At 43.2% G+C, this 24,491-nt stretch overlaps 1 protein-coding gene across 36 annotated transcripts in view; it reads left to right on the top strand.

Moving 5' to 3' along the window:
- Positions 1-24,491, top strand: part of EPB41L2 (erythrocyte membrane protein band 4.1 like 2) — a 281,497-nt gene that overhangs the window by 173,709 nt on the left and 83,297 nt on the right. For all 36 annotated transcript variants that reach the window (XM_043542908.1, XM_037894790.2, XM_043542901.1 and 33 more), the window contains one exon: positions 10,335-10,439. In XM_043542908.1, the coding sequence (XP_043398843.1) occupies positions 10,335-10,439 (105 nt within the window). The remainder of the gene's footprint in view (positions 1-10,334; positions 10,440-24,491) is intronic.

Here is a 24,491-nt window from a genome sequence, read left to right as displayed (position 1 = left end):
ATCTATGGCATGTACTGTTTCTGATTGGAAGGCTTGAAGGCATGAGATGCATTGTCCTAGGATTGGGGGTTCCACGACCACCGCTCCCAAGAGAAGGAGGTGCGTGGTGGTGGTCGGGGACTCTCTCCTCAAGGGGACTGAGTCATCTATCTGCTGCCCCGACCGGGAAAACCGAGAAGTCTGCTGCTTGCCAGGAGCTAAGATTCGCGAGACTGTCGAGACTCATCAAGCCCTCGGATCGCTACCCCTTCCTGCTTCTCCATGTGGGAACCAATGATACTGCCAAGAATGACCTTGAGCGGATCACTGCAGACTACGTGGCTCTGGGAAGAAGGATAAAGGAGTTTGAGGCGCAGGTGATGGTCTCGTCCATCCTCCCCGTGGAAGGAAGAGGCCTGGGTAGAGACCGTCGAATCGTGGAAGTAAACGAATGGCTACGCAGGTGGTGTCGGAGAGAAGGCTTTGGATTCTTTGACCATGGGATGGTGTTCCAAAAAGGAGGAGTGCTAGGCAGAGACGGGCTCCACCTAACGAAGAGAGGGAAGAGCATCTTCGCAAGCAGGCTGGCTAACCTAGTGAGGAGGGCTTTAAACTAGGTTCACCGGGGGAAGGAGACCAAAGCCCTCGGGTAAGTAGGGAAGTGGGATACCGGGAGGAAGCAGGAGCGTGTGAGAGGGGAGGGCTCCTGCCTCATACTGAGAAAGAAGGGCAATCAGCGGGTTATCTCAAGTGACTATACACAAATGCACAAAGCCTGGGAAACAAGCAGGGAGAACTGGAAGTCCTGGCACAGTCAAGGAATTTTGATGTGATTGGAATAACAGAGACTTGGTGGGATAACTCCCATGATTGGAGTACTGTCATGGATGGATATAAGCTGTTCAGGAAGGACAGGCAGGGCAGAAAAGGTGGGGGAGTTGCACTGTACGTAAGAGATCAGTATGACTGCTCAGAGCTCCGGTATGAAACAGCAGAAAAACCTGAGTCTCTGGATTAAGTTTAGAAGTGTGAGCAACAAGGGTGATGTCGTGGTGGGAGTCTACTATAGACAACCAGACCAGGGGAATGAGGTGGACGAGGCTTTCTTCCGGCAACTTGCAGAAGTTACTAGATTGCACGCCCTGGTTCTCATGGGAGACTTCAGTCACCCTGATATCTGCTGGGAGAGCAATACAGCGGTGCACAGATAATCCAGGAAGTTTTTGGAAAGCGTAGGGGACAATTTCCTGGTGCAAGTGCTGGAGGAACCAACTAGGTAGGGGCAGAGCTCTTCTTGACCTGCTGCTCACAAACCGGGAAGAATTAGTAGGGGAAGCAAAAGTGGATGGGAACCTGAGATGGTCGAGATCAGGATCCTGACACAAGGAAGAAAGGAGAGCAGCAGAATACAGACCTTGGACTTCAGAAAAGCAGACTTTGACTGCCTCAGGGAACTGATGGGCAGGATCCCCTGGGAGAATAACATGAGGGGGAAAGGAGTCCAGGAGAGCTGGCTGTATTTTAAAGAATCCATATTGAGATTACAGGGACAAACCATCCCGATGTGTAGAAAGAATAGTAAATATGGCAGGCGACCAGCTTGGCTTAACAGTGAAATCCTTGCTGATCTTAAACACAAAAAAGAAGCTTACAAGAAGTGGAAGATTGGGACCAGGGAAGAGTATAAAAATATTGCTCAGGCATGCAGGAGTGAAATCAGGAAGGCCAAATCACACTTGGAGTTGCCGTTAGCAAGAGAAGTTAAGAGTAACAAGAAGGGTTTCTTCAGGTATGTTAGCAACAAGAAGAAAGTCAAGGAAAGTGTGGGCCTCTTACGGAATGTGGGAAGCAACAGAGTGACAAAGGATGTGGAAAAAGCTAATGTATGTAATGCTTTTTTTGCCTCTGTCTTCACAGACAAGGTCAGCTCCCAGACTACTGCACTGGGCAGCACAGCATGGGGAGGAGGTGACCAGCCCTCTGTGGAGAAAGAAGTGGTTCGGGACTATTTAGAAAAGCTGGACGAGCACAACTCCATGGGGCCGCATGCGCTGCATCCGAGAGTGCTAAAGGAGTTGGCAGATGTGATTGCAGAGCCATTGGCCATTATCTTTGAAAACGCATGGCAATCGGGGAAAGTCCCAGACGACTGGAAAAAGGCTAATGTAGTGCCCATCTTTTAAAAAGGGAAGGAGGAGGATCTGGGGAACTACAGGCTAGTCAGCCTCACCTCAGTCCCTGGAAAAATCATGGAGCAGGTCCTCAAGGAATCAATTCTGAAGCACTTAGAGGAGAGGAAAGTGATCAGGAACAGTCAGCATGGATTCACCAAGGGCAAGTCATGCCTGACTAATCGAATTGCCTTCTGTGACGAGATAACTGGTTCTGTGGATGAAGGGAAAGCAGTGGACATGTTGTTCCTTGATTTTAGCAAAGCTTTTGACACAGTGTCCCACAGTATTCTTGCAAGCAAGTTAAGGAAGTATGGGCTGGATGAATGGACTATAAGGTGGATAGAAAGCTGGCTAGATCGTCGGGCTCAATGGGTAGTGATCAATGGCTCCATGTCTAGTTGGCAGCTGGTATCAAGCGGAGTGCCCCAAGGGTTGGTCCTGGGGCCGGTTTTGTTCAATATCTTCTTAAATGATCTGGAGGATGGTGTGGATTGTACCTTCAGCAAGTTTGCAGAGACACTAAACTGGGAGGAGAGGTAGATACGCTGGAGGGTAGGGATAGGATATAGAGGGACCTAGACAAATTGGAGGATTGGGCCAAAAGAAATCTGAGGTTCAACAAGGACAAGTGCAGAGTTCTGCACTTAGGACGGAAGAATCCAATGCACCGCTACAGACTAGGGACCGAATGGCTCGGCAGCAGTTCTGCAGAAAAGGACCTAGGGTTACAGTGGACGAGAAGCTGGATATGAGTCAACAGTGTGCCCTTGTTGCCAAGAAGGCTAATGGCATTTTGGGCTGTATAAGTAGGGGCACTGCCAGCAGATCGAGGGACGTGATCGTTCCCCTCTATTTGATGTTGGTGAGGTCTCATCTGGAGTACTGTGTCCAGTTTTGGGCCCCACACTATAAAAAGGATGTGGAAAAATTGGAGAGAGTCCAGCGGAGGGCAACAAAAATGATTAGGGGACTGGAACACTTGAGTTATGAGGAGAGGCTGAGGGAACTGGGGATGTTTAGTCTGCAGAAGAGAAGAATGAGGGGGGATTTGATAGCTGCTTTCAACTACCTGAAAGGGGGTTACAAAGAGGATGTCTCTAGACTGTTCTCAGTGGTAGCAGATGACAGAACAAGGAGTAATGGTCTCAAGTTGCAGTGGGGGAGATTTAGGTTGGATATTAGGAAAAACTTTTTCACTAAGAGGGTGGTGAAACACTGGAATGCGTTACCTAGGGAGGTGGGTGGAATCTCCTTCCTTAGAAGTTTTTAAGGTCAGGCTTGACAAAGCCCTGGCTGGGATGATTTAAATGGGGATCGGTCCTGCTTTGAGCAGGGGTTGGACTAGATGACCTCCTGAGGTCCCTTCCAACCCTGAAATTCTATGAAGTAACCCAGAGGAGTGCTTTTGATATGCAACTTACATGTAGTACAGTTTTGTCAGTTAAGATCAGAGATTATCATTGTTTCCTCTGTGTTCTTTATAAAGCAGGATAAGACACTTCAAAAACCTCTCTACTGTGAACCGTTGACAGATTTTACAAGAGATCCTTCTCCCTCCTCTAAATATGCTTGTCAGAATCAGTTGTATATGTTGGAGAGGATGCAATCTGGAAGAAAGTATACTTGAGTTTTTTCCAAGTAAATTTGAGGATAAACTAGGAAAATTAGTTATTGCTTCAAATTGGTGAGGAAATAGTTCTCTTGGTCTTTAAGGATCAAGGCTAAAAAATTCAGCAGCACCTAAGTCTCAAGTCATATTTGAAAATGGATCTTAAACTCGTAGGGTACTTTTTAAAGTTTTTACCCTAGCGAAGTTTAAAGTCCCTGATGTCAACTGAACAATGCAGTCCTGAATTAATATGCTTTGATTTCTTGGGGAGGAGGGGGAAAAACAATGCCTTCACTATTTTTGTTTCTCTGCATACCTTTCTTTCATTGGCATTTGTATTTGTATAGTGTAATTGTACAAAAACTATAGTGAAATACATAGTTCAAGGAGAACATATTGTGAGCTTTCTATCACTGTCTGCTAGACACAATAACTTCAGTGTCACAAGAGCCTACACATATACAGCTGATGGCGTTTCTGTGGAATCGCAGTGGTGTATGGTGTCCACTGAAATCTGCAGGATAAGCAAATGCAAAAATTCCTTTAAACTGCCAGGCCTCCAAAAATGCCATGTTTTGGCTCTATTGATAAATGCCACAAATAGCAGAACAGGCATGTAGGATTCAGTTCAAAAAATGTAAGGCTGCATGCTGCTCATGTACAGTTGTGCCAGCAACAGATTGTATTTAGCTTTTGAAAGAGAGTTTCCAAAAGCTGAATGCCTAATCTCCCCACCCCTGTTTATATATTGTAAGCAAACTAGTCTGAACCTCTTTGTTTTGTCTCGTGTCTGCTGCTGTCTCCAGTGCAACAAATCCTGTGCCAAAAATCTGGTACCCAGCAAGTAGAACATAGCTCTGCTTTTAATTATCAACTATAAAAGCATAAGGAAGTACCTTGTTTGTACTGCCAGTCACTGGTATAGGGAAAAACTGATAAAGCTGTAGTTATTTGCACAGATTGTAGTATTTTGATTCTGTGGAAAGAAACTATTTTAGGAGTGCCTGTCTGGTCAAATGACACACATTCTCAGATTACTGTGTACACAGTATCTGACAGAAATCTTGAAATTAATAAAATTATCTAAATTCTTATTTTCAGTTAACCACTGAAGAAATTATTTCTATACAGGCTAAACTGTTCAGAGATTTGTTTTGTCACCTGGGAAGGGAACCTACTTTAATGACTCTGAAGGATGATCTTCTCCTGCTGTCAATGGACAGAGGACTTGCATCTATTTTCCTGAACCTCTAGTCAGCACTGACACTATTAGATACCACTGTCCTGCATAACACATGTGGCAAGGATCCAGAAAAATACTGAAATGTTTTTAAGTCCTTTGTGGCAGGATGTATCACAGTTCATTAAATGCACCTCTGACCCTCTTGGGGCTGTCTGAAGGGCACCCTACTTAGGTCTGACCTCCAGTCATCACCTTTTTCTAAGTGGAATTCTGCAGTCTGCTTCCTCCAGGTCAGGGTCTTAGGCTGCAATTCACTGTGATTGTGTCAGCAGGTCTGACTTCAGTTCAGCACCTACGGTTTTCCTTAGGGTGAATGACACATTTTCTCTTTAATTATAATTTATCCGTAAATAATAAATAGCTTATATGCATGCCTGGCTTTCCAGGAGTCACCCATCTTCCTTAAGGAGACCCTGGCAGATCTGAAGTATTTGAAGTCCTCTCACAGAACTTGATGCTGTTGGACACGGTCTCATGCCTGTCAGTTTTTGGCTGGTATCTGTGAAACTCTTCCCATGTCAGGGCTGTTTTATACAGTTTCAAGTCCTTTTCTCCCAAGGCCTTCCAACCAAGTCACACCAATCTGCTAGTACCAACCTGAAGCAAAACTTCAAGAGGGCTTGTTACTTGCATTGTTTCTATATTGGGGCAATTTGCATTAGTTACCCTCCATTGAGTTTAGTTCCTTCTGGAAACATTTTTACTTTACTCAATTAGCCAGGAATAAAATCACTAACTAGCCCATAAAGATACATATAATATTTATAAAACTAAAGCTGTAGTCTTAGAATATTCCATGATCCCACTGCATCTGTAATAGCTCAGTACTGTAGTCTTTTAATAGTCCATATTTCCATAGCATCGCATCTGACAGAGGATGTACCTGAAAAATAGTAATGCAAGCAAGACACAGGTTATGCTGGTGGCCAGAGGAAAATATTTGAGGAATTTGCAGCTATGGTGCAACCTCTTTTGATTGAAGATATATACTCAGTTAGTCCCTAATTTAGGAGTACTTCTAGATTCCTCACTGACAGTGGCATCCCCAAGTAACACTTTCTACCATTGGTTTCAGAGTAACAGCCGTGTTAGTCTGTATTCGTAAAAAGAAAAGGAGTACTTGTGGCACCTTAGAGACTAACCAGTTTATTTGAGCATGAGCTTTCGTGAGCTACAGCTCACTTCATCGGATGCATAGCATATCGTGGAAACTGCAGAAGACATTATATACACACAGAGACCATGAAACAAAACTTCCTCCCACCTCACTCCCCCGCTGGCAACAGCTTATCTAAAGTGATCCTCAAGTAGAGCCATTTCCAGCACAAATCCAGGTTTTCTCACCCTTCCCCCCCCCCCCCCCCCCCCCCCACACACACACATACAAACTCACTCTCCTGCTGGCAACAGCCCATCTCCCTTTGAAACCCCTCTTTATAATGCGCATGATAATCAAGGTGGGTCACCTCCAGCACTAATCCAGGTTTTCTCACCCCCCCCCCCACACCCCCCTTTTTCCAAGGGGGGACAATGTATACCTTCAGATCAGCGGCACTGCTATGGGTACCCGCATGGCCCCACAGTATGCCAACATTTTTATGGCTGATTTAGAACAACGCTTCCTCAGCTCTCGTCCCCTAACGCCCCTACTTTACTTGCGCTATATTGATGACATCTTCATCATCTGGACCCATGGAAAAGAAGCCCTTGAGGAATTCCACCATGATTTCAACAATTTCCATCCCACCATCAACCTCAGCCTGGTCCAGTCCACACAAGAGATCCACTTCCTGGACACTACAGTGCTAATAAACGATGGTCACATCAACACCACCCTATACCGGAAACCTACTGACCGCTATTCCTACCTACATGCCTCCAGCTTTCACCCTGACCACACCACACGATCCATCGTCTACAGCCAAGCTCTGCGATACAACCGCATTTGCTCCAACCCCTCAGACAGAGACAAACACCTACAAGATCTCTATCAAGCATTCTTACAACTACAGTACCCACCTGCGGAAGTGAAGAAACAGATTGATAGAGCCAGAAGAGTTCCCAGAAGTCACCTACTACAGGACAGGCCTAACAAAGAAAATAACAGAACGCCACTAGCCGTCACCTTCAGCCCCCAACTAAAACCCCTCCAACGCATTATTAAGGATCTACAACCTATCCTGAAGGATGACCCAACACTCTCACAAATCTTGGGAGAAAGGCCAGTCCTTGCCTACAGACAGCCCCCCAACCTGAAGCGAATACTCACCAACAACCACATACCACACAACAGAACCACTAGCCCAGGAACCTATCCTTGCAACAAAGCCCGTTGCCAACTGTGCCCACATATCTATTCAGGGGACACCATCACAGGGCCTAACAACATCAGCCACACTATCAGAGGCTCGTTCACCTGCACATCCACCAATGTGATATATGCCATCATGTGCCAGCAATGCCCCTCTGCCATGTACATTGGTCAAACTGGACAGTCTCTACGTAAAAGAATAAATGGACACAAATCAGATGTCAAGAATTATAACATTCATAAACCAGTTGGAGAACACTTCAATCTCTCTGGTCACGCAATCACAGACATGAGGGTCGCTATCTTAAAGCAAAAAAACTTCAAATCCAGACTCCAGCGAGAAACTGCTGAATTGGAATTCATTTGCAAATTGGATACTATTAATTTGGGCTTGAATAGAGACTGGGAGTGGCTAAGTCATTATGCAAGGTAGCCTGTCTCCTTGTTTTTTTCCTGCAAAACCCCCCCCAAGACGTTCTGGTTAAACTTGGATTATTGCTGTGCACATTGTAAGATGAGCTGTTGCTAGCAGGAGAATGAGTTTGTGTGTGTGGTTTTTGGAAAAAGGGGGGTGTGGGGGGGGTGAGAAAACCTGGATTAGTGCTGGAGGTGACCCACCTTGATTATCATGCGCATTATAAAGAGGGGTTTCAAAGGGAGATGGGCTGTTGCCAGCAGGAGAGTGAGTTTGTATGTGTGTGTGTGTGTGGGGGGGGAAGGGTGAGAAAACCTGGATTTGTGCTGGAAATGGCTCTACTTGAGGATCACTTTAGATAAGCTGTTGCCAGCGGGGGAGTGAGGTGGGAGGAAGTTTTGTTTCATGGTCTCTGTGTGTATATAATGTCTTCTGCAGTTTCCACGATATGCTATGCATCCGATGAAGTGAGCTGTAGCTCACGAAAGCTCATGCTCAAATAAACTGGTTAGTCTCTAAGGTGCCACAAGTACTCCTTTTCTTTTTACTTTCTACCATCTCCAGTTAGTAAGGCAACTGTCATCCATGTTAGTGGATGGTGACCTGGCCTCAGTTATACATGTGTGACTGGGTGTCTCAGTGGCCCTTGCTAAGAATCCCACACTCTGGGCAGACTGCAAGAAATAGGGCATACAATCCCCCAAAACTGGTGGTTTGACCTATGATAGTGACCGAACCAGTATCAAAAGAGCTTCTGTATTACCACGCTGGTTAACAGGAAGCCAAACCCAGTCCCTTTAGCCATTCCAGTCCTTGGCTCTCATCTAAGCAAGCAAGTCTAATATAAAGAAAAGGAGTACTTGTGGCACCTTAGAGACTAACAAATTTATTTGAGCACAAGCTTTCGTGAGCTACAGCTGTTAGTCTCTAAGGAGCCATAAGTACTCCTTTTCTTTTTGCGAATACAGACTAACACGGCTGCTACTCTGAAACAAGTCTAATATAGTGATTGGTGAATAGGGTTTTCAGTAACCCTACTTAAAATTTTACTAATCCGAAAAGATCACACACTTACTCTCAGGTCAACATAATCTATAAAATTTGCAATCTTATGGAAACTTACTAAAGATTTATTAATAAAACACAAGAAGAGAGTCTTTTGAATGGTTAAGGAATCATATACATACAAGTGACTTCACTTTGGAGTTATTCCGACAGGTTAGAACCCAAAGGCAGATTAGATATAAAGTCTTTCCTTGCATTTTCCAGGGTATTCTAAATAACTACTTGGAAGATCTCAGTCCCATATCTTAAACTTTCTCTGTTTAAAGTTCAGAAGACTAGAGACGAAAGGATCATGCCCAAGGTCCAGTATTTATAGCTCTCCAACAGGCTGACAAACCTCTTCACAGAAATTAGGGCTTTCCTCCCAGGAAGAATAGACAATGCAGATAATTTGTGGACTTTTGCTTTGAAGTTAATCTTCTATTTCCTATGCACACAGGTAAACTAGTTACATTCATTTACATAGCAATTACCCAGTCCGCCATTATAAGAAAGAGGTAAGCTGAGACAATGTAGATAATATTAGTTTCCTGCAGTGTCTCACATCTTTGATGTTATGGTTAACTACATAGTCACATGCATAATGTAAGGCAATTAAGACACCTAAAGGCTTTAGCATCTAAAAGCCAATTGGGTTCAGGGCCGTCCCTAGACATTGTCCCCACAGACCATGGGGAACTTCTGTTTGAATATCAAGCAGCCTTTGGTTAGTTTAAAAAACATAGATGCAGCTCAGCTAGGTCAGCAGAGCAAAACAGTACTTTGCCTATTGCATTTTTGCCTCATTTGCTGAATTTAAGGTAGTGAAGTAAAAAAAAAAAATAGTTCTTAAATGACTAGTTTGCAAAGAAAGTCTTCAAACTTTCTCTGGGTTGAATAAGTGAAAGCAGATGTTGGTAAAGAGGTACAGCATGAGACATAATTGTATCATGGTATGATGCGACAACAGCACAGCAAGATTGAAAAACCGCTAAGATTGGGGCAATCATAATCATTTTGCCTATTCAGGATCACGTTGAATAGTACCTTTTGAATGGCAGAAAATAACCTATTCTCAGTTTGTGAATGTTTTCATATGAACAGATTGAAACTCTTTCTGATAAAAGAATAAGAGCACTGTCCTTTGAACTCTTACTATGATACTCTATACCATAGCCTTGAAATCTACCATTATTTCTGAACACATCTCTTTCAGGAATTGGTTAAGTGTGTTAAATGAGAACAAGTTCAGTTTTATTACTATGTATAGCACCCATTTTTAAGTGACTATTTTTGTTAATCTTGTCTGCGAAGCTTTCAAGGTGAAATTTTTAGAAGTGAAAACTGTTTTCAATTTTTTTATCAATGTTTTTGAAATATTTATAGCAGTCTAAGATTCTGAATAAGAGATAATAAACTGTTAGGAAACATTTTTTTCAATATTCAGTTTATACAGGTACAGTATATTTAGAATCTTCCTAGCTAGAATTGTGTAACTATAATTAAATACTTTCATTAAGCTAACCAGCTATTTGTGGGTTTTTTTTTACATTTTTCAGAAAAGAGCTAAAGGCCAGGTACTATTTGACAAGGTGTGCGAACAGCTCAATTTACTGGAAAAGGACTATTTTGGCCTGTTGCTTCAAGATAACTCAGATCAGAAGGTAAGCACTAAGAGTTGTTTCATGTTACTAGAATGTTAGATCAGGGCTGGCAAACTTTTTGGCCTGAGGGCCACATCGGGTTTCCAAAATTGTATGGAGGGCCGGTTAGGGGCGGCTGTGCCTCCCCGAACAGCCAGACATGGCCTGGTCCCCACCCCCCATCCCATTTTCCCTGTCCCCTGACCGCCCCCCACTGCCCCATACAACCCCTCCTCTCATTCCTGACCCCCCCCCCCAGGATCCCTGCCCCCATTCAATCCCCTGCCTCCAACCCTACCTGCCCCCTTACTGCGCTGCCTGGAGGACAGGCAGCCTGCCACCCGGCTTGAGCCAGCCACAGCACCACGCAGCACAGAGCCGGCGGTGCAGTGAGCTGAGGCTGTGGGGGAGGGGGAAAAGCAGGGGAGGGGCTGGGGGCTAGCCTCACGTGCCAGGCAGGAGGGTCCCGCGGGCTGAATGTGGCACTGCCCACTTCTGTTAGATTCTTTTTTAGCGTAACTTCATTAACAAACTTGGGGAGCTTGGCTTGTTTACCCTAACCAAAAGAAGACTAAGGGGAGATATAATTGCTCTCTATAAATACATCAGAGGGATAAATACCAGGGAGGGAGAGGAGTTAAGTGTTAATGTGGATGCAAGAACAAATGGATATAAACTGGCTATCAACGTATTGATTTCTAAACATCAGAGGAGTGAAGTTCTGGAACAGCTTTCCAGGGGGAGCAGAGGGTGCCAAAAACCTAACTGGCTTCATGATTGAGCTTGATAAGTTTATGGAGGGGATGATATGATGAAATTGCCTACAGTGGCAGGTAGCCGATCTGGGACTGCTAGTAGCAAATATCCCCAATAGCTGGTGATGGGACGCTAGATGGGGAGGGCTCTGAGTTACTACAGAGAATTATTTCATAGGTGTCTGGCTGGTGGGTCTTGCTGAAATGCTCAGGGTTCAATAATCACCATATTTGGGGTCAGGAAGGAATTTTCCCCAAGGTCATATTGGCAGAGACCTTGGGGTTTTTTCTCCTTCCTCTGCAGCATGGGGAACAGGTAACTTGCAGGTTTAAACTAAAGTAAATAGTGGATTCTCTGTAACTTGAACACTTAATCATGATTTGAGAACTTCAGTATCTCAGCCAGAGGTTATGGGTATATTACAGGACTAGGTGGTTGAGCTTCTGTGGCCTGTGGTGTGCAGGAGGTCAGACTAGATGATCATGATGGTCCCTTCTGGCCTTAAAGTCTGAGTCTAAACTGTGAGACCTAAATCATGCTGAAAATAATCTTGGTATGAAGCCCGTAAAATGTGAATTAATTTTAATCTGCTGGAAATTGGCTAAAGTTCTATTGTGACATATTGGCTCAAAGGTGAAATGTCTGATATGTTACGTTACTTTAGGATTTTGAGAGGGTTTTTTTAAATCTTTATGTATACAAACCTGTATGTGGGGGTGATATTTTAATATATAAGCATGTTATTTCTTTCTGTGAAGGCACATCATTTTTAGTAATGGGCAAACCTTAGCAAACTTTGGGTGAGCCACCGAAGCTGGGAAGTTTAGTCGATCTTTGAGTTTCTCTTCTTTTCCATGCCTTCTGTACTACTTTAATCTCCCAACCAAATCAGAGCTTTATCCCCGTTTTCAAATGGCTTCTTTGCATTTCCTGATATCTTTAGTAGTAATTTGTAATTCAGTAGTAATTTGAAGATCCCAGGCCTATCACTGTTAGGCTCTAGTTTTCAAATGTAGTGAATTCTAGCACTTCTCCAAAATGTTTCTTTGCTCCCAAATCTCACTCTTGAGGGAAGTCTCAACATTTGTAAAGACGAGACTGCAGCTAGTTCCCCAGTGCTGGAGTTTTGGTCTATGGGGAGAGGTTTTTTAATGATTCCACTTAAAATCAGAAATTGTTGGGTTTTTTTTTGTTTTTTGGAAACATGATTTTCCCCTAGCCGCCTTCAGCATTACCTTCATCTGCTTACAGGATGGGGTGGGATGCATATGTAGATTGGAGAATTTATTAAAAAAAAAAACAAAAACACTTGGATAAAAACTTTCGGTTGACCAATCTCTTAATTACCAGTTGCTGACTTATCTTTCTAGCAGTGTTTGAATATTTATGAAACAGCTGTCTAAAACTCTGCTCACAAATAAGTTATGTACTACATGCAGCACTCTCCGTTTTTTCCCCTAAAGGAATAGTAAATAGAAACTTCTTTGTATTTTTAATTTTCAAACCTCTCTTTTTAGATACTGCAACTAGCTTATATAACATCTCTTCTCTCCCTACTCCCCTCAGTCCACTTCCCGCCTCCCCATGAAATACAGTCAGATGTGTTTCAAGTAACTAATATGGAAACCTCTGCAGTTCCATTCAGATAAGGTTGCAGGTCTCCTGGTACTAGATGAGCTTTTGGTTGCAACAGTTTCAGTGCCCCAACAAAATGAATGAGGATGGTCTTATTGTCAAGGCTGTTGAGACTCGGAAGTATGGATTTCATTCTTTGCTCTACCACAAACTTTGTGTGTAACACTGGGCAAATCAATCTATCCCTCTGTTCTAAAGCTTCCCATCTATAAAATGGGGATCACACTCCCTTGCTTGTACCCTTCATCTGTTTTATCTACTTAGCGCTTTGGTGAAGAGATGGTCTTTATATAGTTTGTATGTACACACCGCTCTGCCAGTTAACTTGAGATATTGAATACATTTGTTCTAAGCTACAAACATTTGTTGTTTATGATTAACTTGAGGTACAGAAGTCTAAGGAAGACAAGCACTCAGAAGAGCAGTGGTTATGGTTGTGCAATGTCTGAGTGTGGCTAATGCTGCTTGCCACAGTCCCTGTCTCTGTGCAGAGACAGATTTAGTCTATCTGCTCCTCGGGGCTGCCTCTAGGTGTCTGTACTCTGTTCAGAACCACATAAACTCGACACTGAGGTGACAACCCAGCGCAATCCAGCCAAAACTGGACAGTTATAAAGTGTGACACTACCTGGTCCTATAACCCCTACTCGGGTATAACTGCCATTGACTGCAATGAGAGTTTTGTCTGAATAAACATGCAGAGTTGGCCCCCAAGTAAGAAACGGTTTAACATAGGGAGTCAATAAGAGAAACTATTTAAGTTATTCAGAGCTTGTCTTAAATGGAGAGCTGGGGAGAGGAGAACAGAAGGGAAACCTGACCACTTTTCAATTCTGTGCTTTACAATATTATCTCTTCAGTACAATGTTAAGAGAGAGAGTTTCGTAAGTTGAGGAAACCTCCTTCTGTTCGTGTTTCCCTACTAATTTGAATGTTTATAAATAGTCATGGAAATAGTTGGTTTGAGAGATTGAGGCACACTGATGGACAGGCAGAAATGTGACCGCTTTCAAGCACATTTAGTGTTCTTATTCATTTGTGACATGAACTGTTGATAAGCTTTTTTTAGACTACAACAGAGGCTTCTAGCTGCAACTTGTTAAAAAGAAAAAAAAGTCAGAGTTCATTGTTTCACTGAAACCCTTTTGTGATCAAAACACAAGAAGACAATCCCAACAGGGTTAGACCAAAGTTTCATGTATATTACAAACCAGTTACTTGAAAATAATGTTTTGGGTTTTTTTAGCACTAACACTTCAAATTGTAATACCTACAACGAGACAATGACTTGTAACTGTTCAGAGCTTACAGCTGCTATCTGGCATAGTTCAATAGGGTACTGGCTTGGTAGGCATTTACTGTTCTTGGAGTAGGCCCTGTAAAACTTATTGGCAGTGTTTTCCTATACCCTGGAGCTAAGGGCAGCAGCCTATTTCTATGAGAGAGAATATGTTCATTTTTAAAATGCAAGCATAATTTCTGTACGATTGCCTATGCCATATGGCCCTTATTAAATACTCATTTTGTTTAGAATTAAATTTAAAAAATTTACATTAAAACAATACAGGGATGACTTAATCTCAATGCCTTTGCACTTACTGTTTGAAGGGTATTACTTTACTCACCTAAGTTATGCTTGCCATTCACAGCATTTCTCAGATTTAGTAGTCTTTACAGTCATATTGCTATAATTAGGCTGAACAAGGTGAGCGAAGGTCAGAGTTTTCCACTGTTAGCAAATTCTAATCTTTTCATTGAGAGCCTTGGATCCTCAGATATTCTTGACAAATTTTCAAGTGAGAACCATTTCAGTACATCCAGTACTGGGTATAAAAAACAACCCTACTGACACAGTATTGTTCTGAAGACTGAATGCCACCTCGTAAAATAGTTTCTGAAACATTATCATAAAAATTTGAATAAAAATGAATGGATATTGAACAGTTTCATACTCTGCATATAATTTACACTGTGCACTATGAAATACTTAACGCTTGCTTCTCTTTAGTGATTGCTGCACAGTGGTGTCTCCTGCTGTGGAGGAAACCACAGTTGCTGCAGTTTCTAATAGGACTCACTGTATTGGCACTACAGCTTTATGTAAGTGGATAGTTGCATACAGTAGTGCCCTCATTATTGGGAATTCAAAGTTGAACAATTACTACTTTAGCTGCTATTAATATCAGTATGGGTTTCTTTGTATTATGGTATGTACATTTGTATATACTTTTTCTTCGCCCTTCCTCACCTTTCTGCTGTCTTTTTATATTGTCAGTCACATTCTCCTCATTGCCATCCCATCTTCCCTGGAGTTTTGCAGCCTTGTCCTTCCTTAGTAGTTCTTCTACTGCTCTTTCAACATCTGCCTTAGCTGTGGTTCCACTTCCTCTCTGTGGCGATTCCAGTTAGCTGTGTCTTTGGTCCCCTGTACCTTAAGCCGCTTAAGGAATAAAAAAAGGACATGAGCGATTTTAAAATAAAATTGCTTTCAAGTCTTAAACTTTTTGCTTGTCAGTAGTTAGAAACTCTTCTGGAAGCCCATGTAAACACATCCATCCAACCCCTTAACCCTCTGACTTCCCCACACTTGTTACTGCCCATCTCCCACTTCCGAAGACTCCTGCACATATTGTTGGCTCCCTGCCACACAGAGAAAAATGTTGCAGTACTTAATACTAAATAAAACTGTTAGGAAAGAAAAACTATATGATCTAACTTGGAACTAAGGGCATGGCTACATTTGCAAATGTAGAGCGCTGTGAGTTAAACCCACCTTCGGAGAGCGCAGCAGGGAAGGCGCTGCAGTCTGTCCACACTGACAGGAACAAGCGGGCTGGCGTGGCCACATTTGCGGCACTTGCAGCAGCATTGGAAGCAGTGCATTCTGGGCAGCTATCCCACAGAGCACTTCTTCCCATTCTGGCGCTGTGGCTTGTGGGGAGTGCAGGGCATTCTGGGTCCTCTCCCAAGGCCCCGTGACGCATCGGTTCACATCCCAGCATTCCCTTTGCTTCTCTCCACATTTGGCGCCATCTTTCAACGTTTTTTGTACTGCGCGCTCTGTCTTCCCTTTCGGTCTGCGGGAATGGAGCCCAAACTGCTGAGGAGTATGCTGACAAGTCTCGCCAGCACATCACGTTTGGCAGTCAAGTTATTCCTTATGATCCAAAGTGACAGTGAGAACTCAGACGATGATATCGACTCGAGTAACGCATATGACACGAGTTTGCTTTTGGCATTCACGGACATGCTCACCACCATGGAATGCCGCTTTTGGGCTCGGGAAACAAGCACTGAATAGTGGGATCACGTCGTCATGCAAGTCTGGGATGACAAGCAGTGGCTCCAGAACTTTCGGATGAGAGAAGCCACTTTCATGGGACTGTGAGAGGAGCTCGCCCCCACCCTGAGGCGCAAGGACATGAGATTGAAAGCTGCCCTGACGGTGGAGAAGTGGGTGGCTATTGCATTCTGGAAGCTGGCAACTCCAGACAGCTACCGATCGGTCGCTAATCAGCATGGAGTGGGGAAGTCAACCGTTGGAATCATGTTGATGCAAGTTTGCAGGGCCATTAATCGCACCCTGCTCAGAAGAACTGTGACTCTGGGTAACGTGCGTGACATTGTGGCGGGCTTTGCACAAATGGGTTTCCCTAGCTGCGGAGGGGCGATAGACGGCATGCATAATCCAATTCTGGCACCAGCCCACCTAGCCTCAGAGTATGTTAATCGGAAGGGGTATTTCTCGATGGTTCTCCAGGCGCTTGTGGATCACCGTGGGCATTTCATTGACATTAATGCAGGCTGGCCTGGAAAGGTGCCTAACGCATGCATCTTTCGGAATGCTGGCCTGTTCAGGAAGCTGCAAGCCGGGACTTTTTTCCCAGACCAGAAGATCACCGTAGGGGAAGTCGAAATGCCCATTGTGGTCCTTGGAGACCCCGCTTACCCTTTAATGCCGTGGCTCATGAAGCCTTGACAGCAGCAAGGAGCAGTTCAACAACAGGCTGAGCCAGTGCAGAATGACACTGGAGTGTGCTTTTGGCCATTTAAAGGGCCGCTGGCACTCTCTGTATGGGAAGCTGGCCCTGGCCCATGACAGCATGCCTGTGGTTATATCCGCGTGCTGTACCCTCCATGACATTTGTGAAGGGAAGGGTGAACGATTCACTCAGGCATGGAACTCGGAGGTTCAACACCTGGAGGCTGAATTTGAACAGCCAGAGAGCAGGGCTATTACAGGGGCCCAGCATGGGGCTGCAAGGATTAGGGATGCCTTGAGGGAGCAATTTGAGGCTGAAAGCCACCAGTAATGTCTGGTGCCCTGCACAGGAGTGAAGTGCAGTGGTTTCAATATTACTAGGAATCTGTGTTTGCTACGCTGACTTGCACTGCCAGTTTCTTTCCTGGGTTAAGGTATCTTTTTTACTTTATGCAATAATAAAGAATGTTTTCAAAGCCAAAAAAATCCATTTATTGAAAAGAAATACAACTACTTGAGAAACAGAAAGGGCAAGGGGGTGGGGAACGGTACAATCACAGATTTGCGTATGTCCTGTCTGGAGTACTATGCAATGAGTGCTGCACTTCAGGATGGCTATACTACATGGTGATGGGGGGGTGAGTGCAGTGGGTAAGGGTTGTAGTTTTCAGGGCAGGGTGGTGAAGCTACAGCTGTTGGAGGCAGCTGGTGGCGGTAAGAACCCGGATGTTGCGGAAAGTGTGTTGGAGGTGACATGGGGGCACAAGGGAAAGAGTTTTGGGACAAAGGCTGCAGGGGTGCGGTAGTGCTCCACCTGCATTGCTACGAGCACCTGTATTGAGTCCGCTTGGTGCTCCATGATGCTTAGCAGCTGCTCCGTGCTTTGGTGCCAGCGATCCGCATTCTGCTGGCGGACCCTCCTTTCACTCTCCCACCACTCCTGCACTTCTTGATTTTCATTACTTGAATGCTGCATTACTTCATGCAACATGTCTTCCTTGCTTCTATGTGGACTCTTTCTGATTCTTTGGAGTCTTTCGGCCGGTGATAACATGGACAGCTGAGATCTCAAGGTTGCATCTGTAAAGGCAAAATGCAACGCTTAACAGAGGCAGCATTGTTCACACCAGACAGAGCAATGATTCCCCCGTACTTACGGGCAAGCACAGTCTACAGAATAGCATAATTTCCCCGTCACAAAGCGAGCGCACATAACCCATGGGAGCCCCAAAATGGTGAGTAAGCACAGGGTCAAGCGTGACTGATTGATTCACAGCTGTACTGTCCTCTGGGTTTCTGTGCCTTGGGAAGAGCCAACAGCAGCAGGGGGTCCGTATACTGAACATTGTCCCCACATTTTCGACAGGAGTTCGTCCTGGAAGATATCTCGCTGCTGAGGGTGACCTGGGAAGCAAGGGAGGGTCTTCTACTGTAATGCGGCTTCCGCCCTGGCCCATATGCAGCTTGCCTGTGTGCAGCAATGGTCCCCCCCACCTCTCACAGCACAGTGGCATGGACAAGTTAGCCTACCTGGGACAAGGACCACAGTGGCTCTCCCGAGAAACCTGCGCAAGCGCATTGTCCAAGTTCTGGATGAGACCTTTGAAGAGATCACTGAGGCCGATTACCGCAATGTGACAGAGCACATCAATGCCCTATTCTTCATCTAGGCATGCATGCAGCCCTAACCCCCCTCGCCCCAGGAACCCGCGCAGAATAACTTCCTTCCCAAAATAAAAGCCGCTTACCGGGGAACCTCCTCTGGTGTTTCTTTCCCCAAGCACCGGTCACCGCAACTGGCTGCCTTCCTCCTGGCTTGAGAACAGCTCCTGGCTGCATGCATCTAGGGATTCCGGGATGTCTTCCTCCGCCTCAGCACCCTCTCTCCTGCTTTGGTCCTCCTCCTCTTCCTGCCTTGTTGCACTGGGCTCTGAAGTGTCCATGATGGGTCCCCGAGCGGAGGTGGGGTCGCCCCCAAGTATCACATCCAGCTCTTTGCAGCAGGTCGCGGGGGCAGCACCGGAGCGGCTGTTTGCCTCGCAGGCTTTGTGGTAGGCATTCCGCAGCTTTAATCCTGCACTGCAGTGCGTCCCGGTCATGGCCCCTTTCCATCATGTCCCTTGATATGTGCCCGAAGGTATCATAATTCCTACAGCTGGAGCGCAGCTGGGACTGGACAGCTTCCTCCCCCCAACCACTGATGAGGTCCAGCAACTCGCCATTGCTCCATACTGGGGATTGCCTGGTGCGTGGAGGCATGGTCACCCAGAAAGTTTGCTGAGAGCACTCCACGCCTGGCTGAGCAAACAAGAAGGGATTTTTCAAAATTCCCAGAGAATTTAAAGGGCGGATCTGACAGTTGGTCACCTGAGGGCAGGGCAGTAGAGTTCAGAGATGACCAGAATGGCTGGAACAGGCATTGTGGGACACTTCTGGAGGCCGATCAGAACCCACTAACAGACCAGGGCATCCACGCTGGTGCTGCAATGCTCCAGCGGGGGCACAGCAAACATTATTCCACTTGTCAAGGTGGAGTACCCAGGAGTGTTCTAGCTGCGGAGTCAGAGTGCGCTATGTGCCTTGCCAGCGTGGACAGGTAGTGGGCTAGTGTGCCCAGGGCTCCTTTATTGTGCTGTAACTCACAAGTGTAGCCAAGGCCTAAGAAAGGTCCTCAGGTCAGGTTTGAGGTGCTTTGACATAGCTGTGCGTGAAAGCTTGATTTTTTTTCTTATTTTTTTTTTAAACTGGATCTCACCTGTGTTTTAAGTCTGTTACTTTTATGAGCACCAGCATTCATTTAATGCATTAATGTTGTAAAGGAAGAAGATAAATTTGAGGAGAAAACAGTCTTTTGTGTTTGTCTTGTAGAACAAATTAGAAGATGTTGATTACTTAGCTGGCTTCTGCTGGATTCATTTGTAATTGTTCTTTCACAATAAAATCTGAAGCAAGACACGAATGATGCCTTCAACCATCTTATGTATGAGATCTCATGGTGCCTTGACAGTTTGATATTAATTGTTCAGTATGACTGAAGCAAGAGTGTTTGGCATCCCTCCCCGCAGAAGCAGAGGCAGTAATCTCTTGTTAAGTATTCACTCTAGAACATTTCAATCTTGCCAGTATTCACCTTCAAAGACCAGTCTGTTTGAGAGGCTTGTTTGTTTAATACTTGTTAACCACTGAATGCTAAATACATGAGTCCATAATAGAGAGACTGTAAAGTTAACTTTAAATAAACTCTAAATAATGCTTCCTAGTCCCCCAAAATGCATGTACTTTTAAAGCTTAACAATAGCAAGAAGTGCAAGAACTCCAATCTCTTCTAGCAAAGAATGCCACTGAACTCATGCCACTAGGTAGGAGTGGAAAGGTTTTTTATTCCTTGTATTTTCTGATATCCTTAGTGATGATGATAGGCCCATCCTGAATCTTGACATATCTAGTGAAATAAATTTAAATGGTGGCTCTGAATAATTATGCCCTTTCTAGATGAGGATGGCTGGCCGGGCATGTGCTGTGAATCTTATACATACTTTCTTCCTTTGTCTGAGACTGAGGTGCATTTATTTCTGTGTTTTTTTTATCAGGGCAACACTACCAGTTCCATGTAGTGTTTTTTTTCAGACTTGCATCCATGGTGCAGGTTCACAAAATACTTGGTGGTTGTGACTGTGTAGCTATATAGAGTGGGACTACATAAAATAGGTGGACTCAGATTTTTATCATTTTAAAAGTTATCTGTTCTAGTCATAGTCTCAATACATATCTATGGAAATATTTCATATTTTTAGTATTTTTCAGAATGGTAAAAACTGTATGTTCTTCTTTGCTGTGTAAAGCTTAAGGTCTTTTGCACATATCTGGGTTTTAGGGAAAGACCATATGCTTGAAATTCTCCATCTCCTATTACATTCCTACCTACTCTTTTGCACAACTCTTTTCCTTTGTTTCAAAATGGTCATCTCGCTTCTTGAATTAATTGATCCAGAAAAAACAAAACACTGTTACTAGCTCCTTTGAGCCAGAGATTTAAAATAAAAGCAGAGGGTTGGAAGCTTCAGTTTTTATGTGCTGGTCTTTTTTTCTATTCCCCCTTTCTGTATTAAGATTCTGAAGATTGGATTGTTTCCTCATTTTGGCGCCAGCTCGTTCTGATCCATTTTTTCCTGCTGTGGCTGTTGCCTCCTTAGATTAAAATGCCACAAATCTCTGACCTCTAGCCCAGTCAGTGCTAAATGCTGAATGATGTGTTTTTCCCATTCTTGTGCACTCATCACAGCCACTCATTTGTGAGCCAGCTGTCGTGCTAGACCGCAGCTGTGGGGTGTGGAAACTGAATGCCAGGCACTCTTCTGAGTGGAGAATTAGAGCTGTTCCCTAATGCAACATCAGGAGTGCGAATAGAGGGGATCCTATTGATTTTTTCCATGTCAGTGTTCTGTGCAGCTGGGAGAGATGTATTGTAACTTAAAACTAGACTTCATTCGCATTTATTAAACTTATAAAAAACCTGTTATAAAGTAAAATTACACTTTTCTCTGAAATTTTAGAGTTTGTAGAAACATTAAAGTTGTTTGCTAAAAGTTTAGATGGCATGTAGGGTAATGAAATCAACAGGGAGTTCATGAATGCTCCATTAATACTTGTTTTGTGCTCTTATGATGATCTGTATCACAGCTGGAAATGCTGCTTTTCTGGATTTGTACAAAAACACTTTTTGTATTTTGTAATGGTGGAGAATATTTTGACATTCTCTGACAATTCATTACTCTGTCTACTTCTCTAACCCTACCATTTACAAATGTAACAGAATGATCTTGTTTTGCCTACTGGATCAAACTTAACGTGCACGAATTTAAATCTTTTATGCTAAAGCACTGTCCTTTCCTTTTCACAATAAGCCAAAGCAAAATGGTCCATATCAGGATAGACTGTTTAGATAGATTTACAATTCTCTAGCCAAAATGAAGGGTACAGAAAAAAAAAAAACATATTCTTACATGCATGTGAAATGTATTAATTTACAGAACTATTCCTATGTATTATAGCCAAGGTCCCATATATTATGTAGAACACTAGACCTACGTTATGCAGCGAGGACCACTGATTTTATCTGGCCGAGCTGCCCTGAAATCAGTGGCAAAGTTATGCAACATAAAGTTAATTAACAAATTTAGAAAATTGCTGCTCAAACTACAAACTCCTTCCAGGTTTAGAAATCAGAAAAAGTGAACCTAGTATCTTTTACAAAACAAAAGGCTGCCTTTTTCATTTTAAAACTTTTTCTTGTTTTTATGTTCCTGTTTTCCACCAATATAGTTTAAAATAAAGAATGTTGCTCTTTATAAGCAGATGTCACTGTTAAGTATACTACTGCGTCATAATATTTTGTAATGATAATACCAAAATATTATGTAAAAAGTGGTACATATATGAAATTGTCTTGCATAGTTTTGACTGAGTTTTAAACCATTATCACTGTATTTGAAAGAACATTATGACAAACATGAGCTTGCTTATTTACAAACTTAATGTGGGAAACCTCTAGGGGGAAAGCTACTGACTTAGCCTGTAAATCATTGTTGTCGATGTAAAATAGCATAAAACTCTTCCTTGCTCATTTGAAGAATTGTGTTAATGCTAGAACTGAAAGCCTAGCTAGGCACACGGAAGGTGAAATCCTGGCCTCATTTTGAAACCAGTTGCAAAACTTCCATTAACTTCAGTTGGACTAGGATTTCACCTGGAAAGTCTTTTCCACTAGATGGCAGTTGGGTGGTTTATGAAGAGCAAGTGATGTCCAGGTTTTTGGTTTTTTGTTGCCAAAAAACAAGAAGATCTAAAACTACTATACAGATTGCAGTAGACTTGAACAAATTTGTAATAGCCAATGCAGAAGCAGGCTGACTTAGTCCTTCTCCTATAAGAAATCTTGAATGATTTTCATAATTTTAAGAAATTTTATAGAGAAGGAAATTTATAATCACTTCTACTTATAAAAGTTAAAATATAGTTGCTTATATTATAGAATGCTATTGAAAAATCTTCAGTGCTCACTCCAAAATGATGAGATCTTATTCAGAGGAAATTTCTTGGAGCTCTGGGATTTAGTTTTGTTTTTCTCAGGTGAAGTGAAACACGGTTAACTAAAAATCCCAAAGCAGTAGCTATATGTGTACAAATAAGTTAAGATATAGAACAAGAGTGGAAATCTTTTTCATCTTATGTTCTGATCATGTTTTTCTTGAAGGTGCTATCATTAGTTTTTAAAGCAGTTTAAGGGCTTTTCTGGACAAGAGAAATTTACACAAGTGTAACCAGTGGATATAGTTTATAACCATGCAAACCCCATTGTAGATACACTGCACTGGTGCAAAAAAAACCACACTTGGACCAGTGTGGTTCAGCTCAGGAAGTTTGTGGGAGTAAGTCACACTGGTGTAAGGCATCTCTGTGTTAAAGGATTCCACTAGAGTGAAAATATCGATGTGGTTACTTTGGTGCAAATTTCCCTGCTCCACACAAGCCCAAAGGAACTGCAGCTTAATGCATTTGGTGTTACTGAGCTAAATTTACCTAAGGCAAGAAAAGACTCTGGTACAGACCTTTGGGAGCATGTAAGCACAGCCCCAAAAGTGGGCTGCATTGGAAGGAAGAGCATGTAGCTACGTCAGGCAACAAATGCAATGATACAGATATTCTCTCAACAGTCTTGGCAGTATAGCACCTCCGGAATCCCTGGGAGATTTTAAAGCAGACACCTGTGAAGTGGATGTTGGAGGTGAAATTATTGCCTGTCTTGCCCTTAAAGGTTCAGCCTCTATCTCTTTCCTCATCCCCACTCTTAAAATGCATTAAACCTGACTTAGAGTATGTATGCAGAATTTAGAAATGAATGTTTTTATACTACATTCGTTACCATGATGTTTGAATGCAATGGTTTCAAACAATCTCTATTTGATTTGTGCCAATAAACAAAAGGCTCTATGTTACAAGTCACTTAAACTGTGCAGGCCTCTTTTACATAACGTCTGTGGATAAGATTAGCAATCTGGATAATTCCAGTTACTAATAATTACATTTTATGTCTTTCTCGATTTCCCCTCCTCTGGAAATGCTTCTGGATCATCAGTCACAGAGTTAAATGCCTAGTTACATCAATTTCAAATTGTAACTGAAGCATTGTGTGCTGCCTAGTAGATTACACAGATTGTACTGGGATGCTTTCTGCTTTGAAGGTGGTACATCCTTTATTAGCTAGGCTCCTAATTCTGAAAAACAAGCAAGTTTCATCTTGGTGCTTAAATATGGATATGGATACTTGTGCTTGAACATTTTGGCCAGTGCTTTTAATGCCATACTTAGTTCACAACGACCCTTTGAAGGGGGGAAATATAGAAAAAAGTGAGCTCTGTGAATAGATCTTTTCCAACACTTCCTAACGTTGCCAGAGCTAGTGTTCAGGTGAAGTTGAGAGAAGAAAAACAATATTTTACTTTGTAGAAAATGGGAGAGAAGTATCTTCAGTAACTTTGGTTTGCAGGCAGGAGTGTGTAGAAATTACACATAGAGATCTGCTTTCTGCCAATAAAAGGAATAAATGAAAGGAAATTACTGGTGATTTGTGAGGTATAATTTCCTTGAAAATACTCATTAGAAGACTCTCTAAAATATCATTTAATTTCCAGAATTATAAG

Source organism: Chelonia mydas, chromosome 3, assembly GCF_015237465.2.
Source record: "Chelonia mydas isolate rCheMyd1 chromosome 3, rCheMyd1.pri.v2, whole genome shotgun sequence".
In the NCBI taxonomy this organism is placed as follows: domain Eukaryota; kingdom Metazoa; phylum Chordata; order Testudines; family Cheloniidae; genus Chelonia; species Chelonia mydas.
The sequence above is the reverse complement of the archived record's forward strand: the minus strand, read 5'-3'. Positions and strand labels throughout refer to the sequence as shown.